Source organism: Diorhabda carinulata, chromosome 10 (genome assembly GCF_026250575.1).
Source record: "Diorhabda carinulata isolate Delta chromosome 10, icDioCari1.1, whole genome shotgun sequence".
Lineage (NCBI taxonomy): Eukaryota > Metazoa > Arthropoda > Insecta > Coleoptera > Chrysomelidae > Diorhabda > Diorhabda carinulata.
In genome coordinates this window covers 2,773,562-2,787,125 of record NC_079469.1, presented here as the reverse complement: position 1 = coordinate 2,787,125, position 13,564 = coordinate 2,773,562, and the positions used below count along the sequence as shown (strand labels likewise).

Below are 13,564 nucleotides of genomic sequence, written 5' to 3'. Positions count from 1 at the left end.
TCATAGTCCAAAATTACTTTCATCGTTTATGTCTTTCAAAATTATGATTAACTGTACTTTTCGAATACCAAAGTATTGAAGTATTTCCAATATTATTTTCAAAATGCAAAGTGGACAATTACATATTTTCAAATATGTCCTCTAATAGTGGAACTAAAATTCTGAAAATAGTTTCCACGTGTTTGTCGGGTTGAATATTTGTTATAATTTTTTTACTGAAGCTGTAGTATAATCCGTTCCTGAGGTATAGCCGACGGGCAAAAGTTTTTGCCACCCCATAAGTTTATGATTGTAGTTTAGTCCCAATCAAATTATACTTTATGGACCAATAAATCTTTTTGTGAAGTTCGTATACGAATTATTTTCATTTTCGCAAATTGAGACAGTTTTGAAAGGGGTTAAACTCATGCAATAATTGTCGTACCGACGTGAAAAAATATGCAAACACGAAGAAGATTTGGCGATAGAAAACGGTCAGGACGGCCGCCATAAACCACAACCGCTGGAAATAAACGTTTCGTATTAGTCAGTAAACGTGGTCCACGACTCACGAGCCCAAAGATAGCAGCTCGGATCAATAAATCTAGCGATTTTCTTCTGAGTACTTCTACAGTGAAAAGGAGATTAAGAGAAGATGGTATTTTTGAAAAGGTGGCCTCTTTTAAGCCATGAAAATAGAATCAAGATACTATATGAAAATTGGAAAATCAAAGGATCCATGTCTAATCTCGACTCTAAAACACGGTGTAGACTCGGTGATGGTCAGTTAAAGTCTGGAGGAAATAATATCTAGATCTAGTAAAAACTGGAGCGATTTTGAAGAAAGAAGGCTATAAAAAATATCAAGAGAAAATGAAGTACGCTCTAGTCAGCGAAAAATTTATCTTTCAGCGTGACAACGATTCCCAGCATTCCTCGAAGATGGGCAAAAAGTATTTGAAAGAATTGTAAAGAAAGAACGTCCTGGAAGTGATGATTTATCGTCCGACTTGAGTTGTAGAAGAATAAATTTTCCAGGAAAATCAGAAAGCAATGTCCTATTTCCACTTCACATAATTGGAATATCCTGGAAGACTAATGGACCGGAACCAAATAGACGACGATTCATCGAAAATGTTACAGAAAATACTAAAATTAAGCACCGAAATCAAAGCGAGAGAGTAGAAATTATAGACTGTTATTTTATTATCACTATTACCAAACTTTTGACTTGTAGTGTATTATCTTCTATCCAGAATAAAACTAAGAACGAGGTTGACATTTTAAAAATGTTAAATCTAATGCCACGCGTTTCAATCCTGTCGTGGTAAGACACACTACGTCAATCTCTCTTTGCTTGATTTTTCCCAGAATAATTGTCTCTTGGTTTTACTAAAAAATAAAAAGAGGGATGTTCTGCCTTGCGAGAAGGGATTTCCTCTCAAATGGAGGGATTATCTTTATCATGATGTTACTGTTTGACTTGACGTGAATATGAAAAAACAATTACCGAGGTTAAAGTAAAAGGGAAAAACGAGATTGATGGCTTTGTTAATAATGCGTCGAGACGCAATTTAGGTCTTATATATCAAAAACTGAGTGTATTTTAAATATTTGAATAAAATAATCCGAGATTTACCAGAAGAAACATAGGTGGATGAGAAGAAAGTGGCACAAGCTGTATCGATTTTATCGACGAAAATGATAAATATTGTGGAGAAATGAATCGATAAAAGTATGGTTAGTAACACATTAACAAAATTAACTTGTAAGCTTGTAAATAAAGAAATCGAAAACTGTCAAAAATATTGACATATTAAAATGAAATTAAAGTTAGAACCTTACAAATACAGAAGAAAATTGGGAAAGTATAAAGAAGTTTATTGAAAATGCAGAAATACAACTAAGTAAAATAAGGATTATAGAAAGGAATGATGAATTTAACGAAGAATGTGAAAACATAAAACACAAATTAGTGAAAATACATTAGAGAATTAAATCCAAACAGAAATGTAAAATGTAGCAAGTGAAATGTGAGACAAACACAGAAGTACCTGGTCCTACAAAGAAAACACTTTTACCAGCGATGTTGAATAAATTTAATACCCTTTTTATAATAAGAATCTACAAGCTCCTCAAAATAGCCATTAACTGCCGAAATCAACTCTTCATTGTTGGAAAATCTTTGACCACCAAGACATTTTTTCACGTCTGGGAACAGAAAATAATCCGAGGGGGCTAAATCTGGCGAATAGGGTGCATAAGGTAGCAATTCAAACTTTAATTCATTGATTTTGGCCATTGCAGTAATGGATGCATTGAATTGATGAAACAACACTTTCCTCTTAGTGAAATCCGGCTGTTTTTACTTGATTTCTTCGCTTAAACGTTGCATAAAACTCGCCGTTGATAGGTTTTCCTTTCTCAAGATATTCAATGGAAATAATCCCACGCGTATCCCAAGAAACCGTCGCCTTGACTTTGCCTGCAGAAGTAGCGTTCTTTGCCTTTGGAGCCGGTTCTCCTTTTTCAGTCTATTGCCTTGATTATTTTTTTATTTCGGGTCTTAAGTGATGGACCCACGTTTCATCCACGGTAATCTCCACAACGCTATTTTCGTTCCATTGTGAGAAAACGCGGCACCCATCTTGCTCACAGCTTTCTTTTATGTTTACAAATTTACTAGTAAACGTTCACTATCAATGGCTGCCAACCAATTACCAAACAACGCGGCGTCTTCAAACTTGAAACATATACTGTATAGATTGTATACTTTCTACTACAACTACCGCCATCTCTAGGTCAGACCAGGTACTTTTGGGACCATTCTCGTACCCTGGACTGTCTAGACTTCCAATAAGATAGCTCTAAGTTTGGAAAGGTTTTGAGGTACCTCAAAATGCAATATTGCGGATGGTGCTCTTCAACTTGAAGCTCAGTCGTTTTCTTTTGGAGATTGTGCTTTCTCTAGTTTAGTAAATACAAGTGAAAATGAAAAAAAAAAATTTTCCATTCTAGATTATAAACGTATAAAATTTTTCTGTCGGTTATTAAAATTTGGATACATGAAATATACGTTCGAAGCAGTTTATGTATTTCCAAATATATATTTTATATTCGGATTAAGTGGGCAACGGCAGCAGTAGCAGCTATATTTAACCATATAATCTTGAGTGATCGTAAATGCCAAAACGGCCGCTTAGAGAAAAGAGCGGAGAGTCGGAAAGTGTGTTTCCGTTCATGAAAACACAAAAGGCTCTTAACGGATTTTACTATCGGAGAGAAATAATGACTGGCGTTGAGAGGCGACAGCATCAAGTGTAACACTGTGCATTTATAAGCGACGAACCACTATATATATATATATATATATATATATATATATATATATATATATATATATATATATATATATATATATATATGTACGTATTAACACTGCAAGCTTTGGGAATTAAATTCAGTGACGTAACAAGAAAATGATGTTCAAAAAATGCTTTTCCACTTGTTTTTCAATTTATTCAAATATATATTTGACTTCATTTGGCATTGTCTCGATGTATTCACTATTTGAAATTGTTTACAGACTACAACTGCTAAAATTCCGCTTTATATATTAAAATCACGTTCTAAATATTTCAGATTCTTGAAATCCCTATAATACTGTCTCTATAAAAATGAGTCACGGGAATATAAACAAATAGTCGCCAAAAAAATACGAATAGTCGTCGCATACGCCAAACTTAACAGTACCGGCCTCACGGTCTATATCAGTAGGCGAGTTCGTAATATTATCTTTGTCTCTATAATATTTATAAAAATTTATTTACTTAATGAAATTCCTTGTTTAAATTGTGATGAAAAAAAATACGTTTGTCATATATTTCTCAGAAAAGTGACGTAAATTATAACCCGATAGATGCTCGTTGGTATCACTCGTTTTCTACGAAGGTCATTGTATGAATTATGAACCTGTCAAAGTTTTGACAATATATTGCTCTTAATTAACAGTGTATTAATAAGAAAACTGATTTAAATAACCTTTTAGATGTCAAAAAAAAATCTATAAAAAATTCAAGGCCATCAGTAACCAACTAACCTCATCTAACCTATAAAAGCTTAAATTGAATCTAACCAATAAATATTCAGTTTAATTCATAACGATCTACCCTAATCTAACCAATAAAAATTCAAAACAATTTGAATAGCAACCAGGATCAATATATTCCATATTTAAATCACGCATCAATTTGAATATTGATTTGATAATAAATGTCAATACGCCACAAACCTCAATTAATTAATGGAGTTAATTTTTAATAATTTTATACACATTTTTACATTGTTATGTGACCATAATTTCACTTCCCGAAGATGGATACATAAGTATTCGAAATACATTAGAGTTAGTACACTTTGGTGTTTAATTTGCCACACTGCCACTACGAAAACATTAATAAATATCTCAACAGGCCTTGTAAGACTTGGAGTTCAGACTGCTTCACGTCTATTCTTCTTAAATCTTCTCTACATGCTTCTATCTATTATTTCCGTGGGCGCCTTCTTCTCCTTTTGACTTCGTCTTCCCTTTACAACAATCTTTTACCCAAATATCCTCGTCCATTCTGGCTACATGCCCAATATACCCAAATCAGCTCGACAAATCAACACTCCTCCGAGAATCCTCTGTTATCTCCCAATAAAAATTTTGAATCTTGTATTTTTCTTTTCAGAGAGGTAGCGACGAATTACTATCACAATCTAACGTATCAGTCATGGCTCCATCTGCACCACATTCCGATAACAACAACCAAGAAAATGCCAAAAAAGTAAGTAAATTTACAAATTATTTTTTTATATTGGTTCGATCCGGCTTAATGTATTGATGTGCTCGTAAGAAAATCCAGTCGGTAACATTTTTTTGATACAACTTTTTGTCAAACAAACTTTGTGTTTGTCAACTATTTGTTTACGTGGCTGCGGAAGCGTCGGGGAGTTTATTTTATCGCAAACGAGCTGCACAAAGCGATCAATGAAGATCGTGAAGTCGTCAAAAACTTGCCTCATGCGAGTAGCCCATCCTCTTCTTTTGTCTTGTAAATGGAATTCCAGGATAACCTCCAATACAGGGGTTTTGAAAAGAAGAAAAAGTCACAAAGAAAGCAAAATGTTGTGATTACGCTACCGGAGTCACAATCACACTGGGATGTGATAGTGCAAAATCGTGGTGGAAAATCTAATGGATTGGGTTATTTAGAACGAAGTGTTTCACGCTGACACCTCAAAACGTAGTGTGGTTCATCATGAATTAATTCCGGAAGGTTAAACGGGCAATAAGGAGTACTACTAGGTCTTTCTCAGATATCTCCATGGATTTTCCACCACGATTTTGCACTATCACATCCCAGCGTTAATTGTGACTGATTTTTTTGGCAAACTCGAAAAGAATCATCGCTCCGGCAACCTATTCGCGAGATTCGGATCTTAGTGACTTTTTCTTCTTTTCCAAACCTCTGAACTGAAGGCTATCCTAGTCGAGACTTACCACAAGTGCGTGGAAAATTTGATTAAGAGCATAATAAAGAAACTACATCTCCTATTTATCAAATTTCTGATAATGGATGAGAAAACTTTAATAACCTATATCAAATTCTCATTTTCAAACTTTCTGTTAATTATTATTTCGAGTCATTATTTCAAAGAAGAATGTCATGCCAACCGACCATCGACCATTGTCTTTATATAATATTTACACCCCCTTTTCGTCACCTACTGCCACTTTTCCCCGAAGTGTATCCATTGTTTCCATAACGCCGAAATCTAAAGACGAGAGAACAAATTTAAAACTAACAATGGCTATTCTCGTCCTCCTATAAAGTTTGATATTCCATTTAATATACAACAAAACGGGTAGCGAAGTTCAGAAAACTTCTTTTTCAATTTGGAACAGGATGAACTGTTGGGAGAGATAGAATCTCTTTTCTGATTTCGTATAGTAATAATAATAACACAATAGACAATAGCGAACCAAGTTTTTGTATCAGGGACTAGGGATACTGAAAAGGGCAATGACGCTAAATGATATTTTCAAAAAGAAAAATGGATCAAATCCAATTGAGTACTCGCATTTTTTTAAAATTATTTTTTTGTTTATTTTATGAGTTCTCTATATGGAATAATGTCAGAAAGTAAAATATTTAATCAAAAGTGAGAAAATTTCTAAATATTTAATTGAAAATCGCAAAAATTCCAGTTGCGCACTTGTCTGCTTGATGATCACGAGATTATCGTTGCCAGCAACGTCGCGTGTGCTGTTATAATACAGTTTTTATTTATTTGTTACGTATAAATGAAACATTTTTCTATATATATAAGTGAATAAACCTTAACGGATCAAATCCAATAGAGTACTTGCATTTTTTTAAATTATTTTTTTTTATTAAATGAGTTCTCTATATGGAATAATGCCAGAAAGTAAAATATTTAATCAAAAGTGAAAAAATTTCTACATATATAATTTAAATTGCAAAAATTCCAGTTGCGCAGTTGTCTGCTTGATGATCACTAGATTATCGTTGCCGGCAACGTCGTGTGTGCTGTTATAATGCAGTTTTTATTTATTTGTTACATATAAATGAAACATTTTTCTATATATATATAAGTGAATAAACCTTAACGGATCAAATCCAATAGAGTACTCGCATTTTTTTAAATTATTTTTTTTTATTAAATGAGTTCTCTATATGGAATAATGCCAGAAAGTAAAATATTTAATCAAAAGTGAGAAAATTTCTAAATACTTAATTGAAAATCGTAAAATTCCAGTTGCGCAGTTGTCTCCTTGATGATCACGAGATTATCGTTGCCGGCAACGTCGCGTGTGCTGTTATAATACAGTTTTTATTTATTAGTCACATATAAATGAAACATTTTTCTAAGTGAATAAAACTTTTATAGGTTGAGTTAATTACACAATTACGATAAAAATTACAAGCATAATAAACTTTATTACTATAAAATATTAAAATAAGCTAAATTTGAATCTTACTAATATTAAAATAATCCTGACAACAAAAACTAATTACATCTCGCAGTATCGTCAAACTTTCAAACCATTTTTGTTGTAAAATCAAATTTTTTTGCATCATAAAAAAACTCGATCAGGTGTTTTAATCATGGTATCATGTCACAAAACACGATTTATATACCATTTTTCAGATTAATCAAAGTTTAATATTTATTCTTATTTTAGATTAACTATCGTATTTACTTTATATCATAAGTTCATTATTTATTTTATACCTATGACGTCACGTAATATGACGGACTCACTGGAATGTTTAACTGCCTACAAAATTTTCGAATTTAAAAAAAAATGTTTCCCTATATATATTAATTAAAAAATTGAAAAAATATACAGTAAAAGGTGTGTATGAACTATGTGAAAAACTAGTTTTTTCTCAAACTCTATCGTAAATCATACAAAAGAATATTATAGGAATTTTACATCGACAACTATGAGTATATATTCTCGTATCATAAGGACCGAGGTCCGAGAATACCAGGAATTGGTTTACTACTACTAATTTTTATTGTTTTTTCAAAATATTCGCCTTTAAGATCTATACATTTTAGCATGCGCTCAAATCAAAACTGCCGAAAACTTTTTCCACTCTAAAACCGATATCGTAGAATGTCTTCGAAAAATTCTTGAAGTAATAAATTTTGCCGTCCGTGCATCTTTTGTTTGACAGTGGGGAACAAAAAAAAAGTCATTGAGTGATAAATCAGATGAATACGAGACATTGATTCGATGTTTTTCCCCATCAAATAGTCAGTTGTTTGACATGTTTTATACAGAATATCAATACCGAAATTTGATTTCTTCACACACTAAAATACGTTTTTATCCTGAGAAATATCTAAAATTAGAATCCCCAGAAACGTAAAACGACTTTTGTAAAACAAAAATGTTATAACAATTTTGATATTGGTATAAATAAACAATTTTTTGTTTACAAATCCATTTTTATACGAGGTGTGCTCTGGAAATATTGCGTTTTTCTACACCTGAAGAAGCAGTTGATGCGTTCAAAACACACGTTTTGGAGGTACCTCAATCGGAATGAAAATTGGCTCGAATGCTTGCAAAAGTGTATTGATCTTATAGGAGAATATTTTTAAAAACAATTGTTCTCATTTGTCTAATCTCAAAGCTCAAGTATCATACAGGGTAACGCAATAGAACGTACATATTGCACTTTTTTCGCGAGGTAAACGGTGTGTGGGCGGGGGAAGCCTAGCGTGGTTGGATATTTGTTCTCGTGGAGTTGTAGTAGCCATGAGTCACTTCGACGGAAAGCGTCGCTTTTGTCTTGACAACGCGACTGTATCGTTCAGAATATGGATTAAGACACGTTGATGAAGCTCCGAGTGCAAATTTAATTAAAATATCAGCAAAAGGTCGTCCAAGAACGTCTAGGACAACCGATAATATCGATAGGGTGAAGGAGTCAGTACGAGAAAATCCGCATGTGTCTACTCGGAAGAGATCGGTGGCTTTAAACTTGTCACGAAGAAGTTTAAAGCGAATTTTGAAGTTGGATTTTGAGCTGCATCCTTATAAGCTCCAGTTAACACAGGAATTAAAAGATACTGACTTTGGATCAAGGTTGACATTTGCTGAAGAATTGCTTAGTCGATTTTCCACTTTTGGCAACATCCTGGTCGTTATTGGATCGAAAAAATCCAAAAATGAAACATCAAAAACCACCGCATAGTCCGAAAGTAACGGCATGGGCAGCAAACTCAAGTAAATGAATTATTTGACCTTTCTTCTTTGAAGATTCACAAGGACGAAGCATCATCGCTATATTGCGATGTTAGAGGGATATTTGACTCCAAAGCTTGCGAGATCAAGAATAGCGAATACGAGAACTTGGTTACAACAAGTCGGAGCGATCTGTCACAGTGATTCTTTGACGGCTGTTAGACTGATGTTCCCTACAAGACTAATTTCCAAAAGAGGTGGCCCCCACGTAGCTCTGACTTGACGCCTCTTGATTGTTTTTATGAGAAAACCTCAAACATAAAGACTACATGAAAAATCCGAGGGAAATCAGTCAGCTAAATGAAAATATCTGCCAGGAAATGGCAGCAATCATACCAGATTAATTGACAAGAGTTTTCACGAATCTGCGTTCGCGTTTAGAGGAAAGGACCGTCATTTAGATGATGTTATTTTGAAAAAAAAACTTCATTTAATTACCTAATTATCATAACTTTTATTTCAACAGTACCTCAAGTATTAATTTTTTTAGCTTATAAATGCACGTTCTATTGGGCCACCCTGTATTATTACCAACTTAAGTTGCCATTTCACTGGAATAATGTTAATATGAAGAGATAATATAGGACGCGTATGTATGTGTAGGCTTGATTACCCAGGATATAAGCATTGAGAAACTATTCTGAACTTTATAATGGGTGATCGATTGAGCTGTTAGATATAAAGTGATTGATTATACACCTGACACTGTGAAAACAACAGGTTGTAATTTTCGAAGCATTATTGTCCTAGATTTCCATATATTTTAAGGATAATCGTAGCACCTTTAAAATCAAATTACGTTCCTTTTACATTTTGTTTTTTTTCTAAGTTTGCTTATTCTCAATTTAAAAATTCCGACTATATTCAAACTAAAATCATTAAAAATTTATGCATAAAGTGATGTGATTGTTAGTATTAGGCTATTAACCATCAGCATCAAAATAGGGACAATAGTAGTTCTCTTATCGTCGCCGTAAAACGGGCGAGATGGGAAGGAAAGCAACAAAATCTTTATTGTGCTATAATTAATCTAACAAGTCTTTATTTATGGCAGTTCGCAAGAGTCGCCATTTGTTTCTATACAAGATAATTGCATCGGCCGACAGCCGCCATAATGTAGACGCGTTACCTGTAGAAGGTTTTTGTATTGAAACGGAAACTTGATACCTCTATTGTCGATCCGAGATAAGGGGGAGAGTTCAGAGGTGTCGGGGAGAGAATTTATACTAAAAACCCACGAAATGAAGCAAAAATTGCGAAATGTTAGTTTTTAATTCCGAAAATGAAATTCTAGTATGAGAGCAAATAAAGGCGTATCGAATATTTCGCTCAAAGGCTTTCTCCCTTGTTTTTACTAACATGATATAGTGAAGTTTGATATTTTGAAAGCCCAGACTTGTTTTTCAGTTAATTAAAATTAAATATCCCCGATGTACGAGTAAAAACAGGGAGTTTGAAACAATCGTAATACATTTTTTAGACGCTTTCCCAATATTATTTCCAATGGAAAGAGTTTTTAATATATAACGGAAGGAATACAATAATTACTCATTTTTTTTTATTGTTTATTCAACATTCCAATCTTTGAAGTACTACAAAACTTCGGATTAATTCGAAATTTCGTAGACTTATTAAGGATCGATCACAATATATCATGTCTTGATACCAGATACGCTTTTTTACATTGGAATATATATTATTAACCTTCCTTTTCCATGGTGATACAGGCCTTGACGTTCTCGAAATTTTCTTCCCCAGTTATTCCTGTCCAGAGCTGCCATCTTCCAATTGCGTATTTCGCAAGGGTGATTGCTTCTTCTACGAATTCTCACTACCAACTTTTTCGTTTTATCTTTCTCCATGGTGCTACAGCTCGCTGAGGACATGAGTTTTCTTTTTGCATGAACTAATTGCACACCATGAAGTTCCCAAGTTTACCTTGCCAGTTGTTCCTATCTAGAGCTGCCATATTCCAATTGCGTATCTTCACAAAGTTAATCGCGTCTTCTACGACTTCTCACTGCCACCTTTTTCCGAAGAATTTTCTATAATCTCCTGTGGAGCTACAGCCTGCCGCAGACCTGAATTTTCTTCCCTAGTTGTTTCTGTCCATAGCTGATGTCTTCCAATTGTGTATCTTTAGAAAACTGATTGCGTCTGCTGCGGACCATGAAATTCCCAAGTTTTCCATTCCAGTTGTTTCTGTCTCTTCCAACAGTATTTATCTAGAAAACAGATTGTATTTTGAACGACTTCTTACTGCCACCTTTTTCCGAGGAATATTTCATAATCTGCAGACCTGAATTTTCTTCCCTAGTTGCTCCTGTCCATAGCTGATGTCTTCTAATTGCGCATCGTGAGTTTTCCTCCCCAGTTGTTCCTGTTCAGAGCTTCCTTCTTCCAATTGCGTATTTTCAGAAGGCTGATTGCGTTTTTCACAATTTCTTACAGCCCCTTTTTCTGTGAAAAGTTTCATGAGAAGTGGCAAAAGGTTAGATGGAAAATCAAATAAAACAAATCCAACTAAACATCCCTTTAATCATGCAATATCCCTCATAATATATAAATCCGGACATAAAACTTTCAATCTCGAAAATGGCAAAAAATCCAATTCACATCCTGCTAGAATCAAAAAAAAAAACAAAGGAAAAACTAACTACAACGGTGTAATAGACTTTAAATCTATATCCCCAAATAAAAGAACCGTAATACGTGAAATTTTACATTGTTTAACTCGCACGGAAGAGGAAAAAAAAGGGAAAGAATTTCCATTTTCGAGAAGGAAATTCCCAATCAAATTACCTCTCGATTTTGTTGACGAGTTCGTAAAACGAGCTGAAACAAATACGTTAAAGTGTAATCCTTATTTAATGGAAAAAGAAAAGTGCATGGAAACATTAGAAAGGTTTCAACTACTCATCGATACGATCAATACTGTCAAATAATAGACATTTAAATAACATTAAGTTGTTAGCCAACACCTGCAAATAATTCTTTCGCTACCAGCTTCTCTTCCATATAATTGGTCTCTACTGTATTGTGTTTTTGATCCATTTACCACGAGAAGTATCTACAAGCGGCGTTTTGTATTCCCATATTTCCTTTACTGTCCTGAAGGCTTATCTCTAGCATTAAAGTTTCAATTTTTCTTTGGTTGAGGGCTCTTTGAAAACTTTCCGACCTAATAAACAAAACTTCTTTTCCAGAATTGTAATTTACTTTTAATTAACCCTCAACCCAAATAAAAGCTACTGTCTTTCAAATCAAAATAAGCGTTTATGAATGTCGTTTGATGAAAATATTTTCTGCCAATGAAACTAATAGATCGCTGGTGATTAATGGTGAAATGATCTGACCTCTAGAACATCTACGTTTGATCCAAAACTCACCCGAAATCATCGGCAAGCACGCCTGCGTTTTGCACAGTATCATCTGAATTGGAACAATAGGGATCAGTTATGGTTTGAGTCGAGACCAAAATATGCCTCCTTGGTAGCGATTGAAGCAGGAAAATGTACCGAAGACTAGAGAGCGATTTGCAGATTGCTGCTTTGATGAGCGGAGTGCTTATGGAGGTGGCTCCTGCATGATCTGTCTTTATTCGTAAGGGCGACTGTGTACGAATTAACCTTTATGCATGACAATGCAAGGCTGCACACCGCCAGAATCGTACAAGATTACTTTGCAGAAGTTGGTTTTCGAGTTATGGAATGGCCAGCATACAGTCCTGATCTAAATCCGATAGAAATTTTTATTGGATGAGCTAAAACGAAGAATCCCAGCTTATAGTTGCAGTATAAAAGAGCGGCTCAATATACCACAAGAAACAATATCTATTTGATTAGATCTAAGCCTAATCGTATAAGGGATGTTATTAGGGCACAGAGGAGATCATATCCATTATTAAAAAATTGAGGGAGAGAGTTTTAAATTGTCAATAACTCTATTTATGTTGATAATAAAAAAGCTTAATTTGATTAATGCATTAATTTCATTAAGTTAAACATAAGAAATACCCACATTTTAAAGCATAATAGAATGTCTTTCAAACAGCATATTTGTATTTATGTTATGATGAATAATTTAAAAAAATATAGTCAAATGTTACATTTACAAGGTTTGTTATTTATTAGCGTCGCGTTTCTAACTGGACGTGTCTTTTAATTGTCTCGAATTACACGTTTTTTTATCAATCGTGGTTTACAATTAACCTTATTAGTTTTTAACGATCTTCGGGTTCAACAACTTTTGTGTGCCGTATGGAAACAACCATTTTATATTTCGACATCGATTTTTATTTGTTTCAGGTGAAATTAGAACAAAACGTAGGCAAACCGTCTAGAGTGATCCACATCCGGAACATCCCGAGCGATGTATCCGAAGCAGAAATAATTCACCTCGGTCTCCCATTCGGCAGGGTAACCAACGTGTTAGTATTAAAGGGAAAGAACCAGGCGTTTTTGGAAATGGGCGACGAACAATCGGCTACAACTATGGTTAATTATTTCGCCGGTTGTATAGCTCAGTTGCGTGGTCGAGCAGTGTATGTTCAATACTCCAATCATAAGGAATTGAAGACGGATCAGACACATTCGAATGCGGTGAGTTGTTTTCTACTTTTAGCTCCCGAAAATTTTGATATTATCGATTTTATTTTCAACAATTACGTAAATCTTTTTTGAAATTGCGATACGGCGAATATATAGGAATCCTCGCAGTGCTTAAACTAATTCTGTTCGACGTGGCTACCTGCGG

General features: G+C 34.1%; 1 protein-coding gene across 7 annotated transcripts in view; it reads left to right on the top strand.

Annotated features, from left to right (window-relative positions):
• Positions 1–13,564, top strand: part of LOC130899117 (polypyrimidine tract-binding protein 2) — a 365,855-nt gene that overhangs the window by 310,812 nt on the left and 41,479 nt on the right. For all 7 annotated transcript variants that reach the window (XM_057808892.1, XM_057808889.1, XM_057808891.1 and 4 more), the window contains 2 exons: positions 4,713–4,808; positions 13,117–13,410. In XM_057808892.1, the coding sequence (XP_057664875.1) occupies positions 4,713–4,808; positions 13,117–13,410 (390 nt within the window). The remainder of the gene's footprint in view (positions 1–4,712; positions 4,809–13,116; positions 13,411–13,564) is intronic.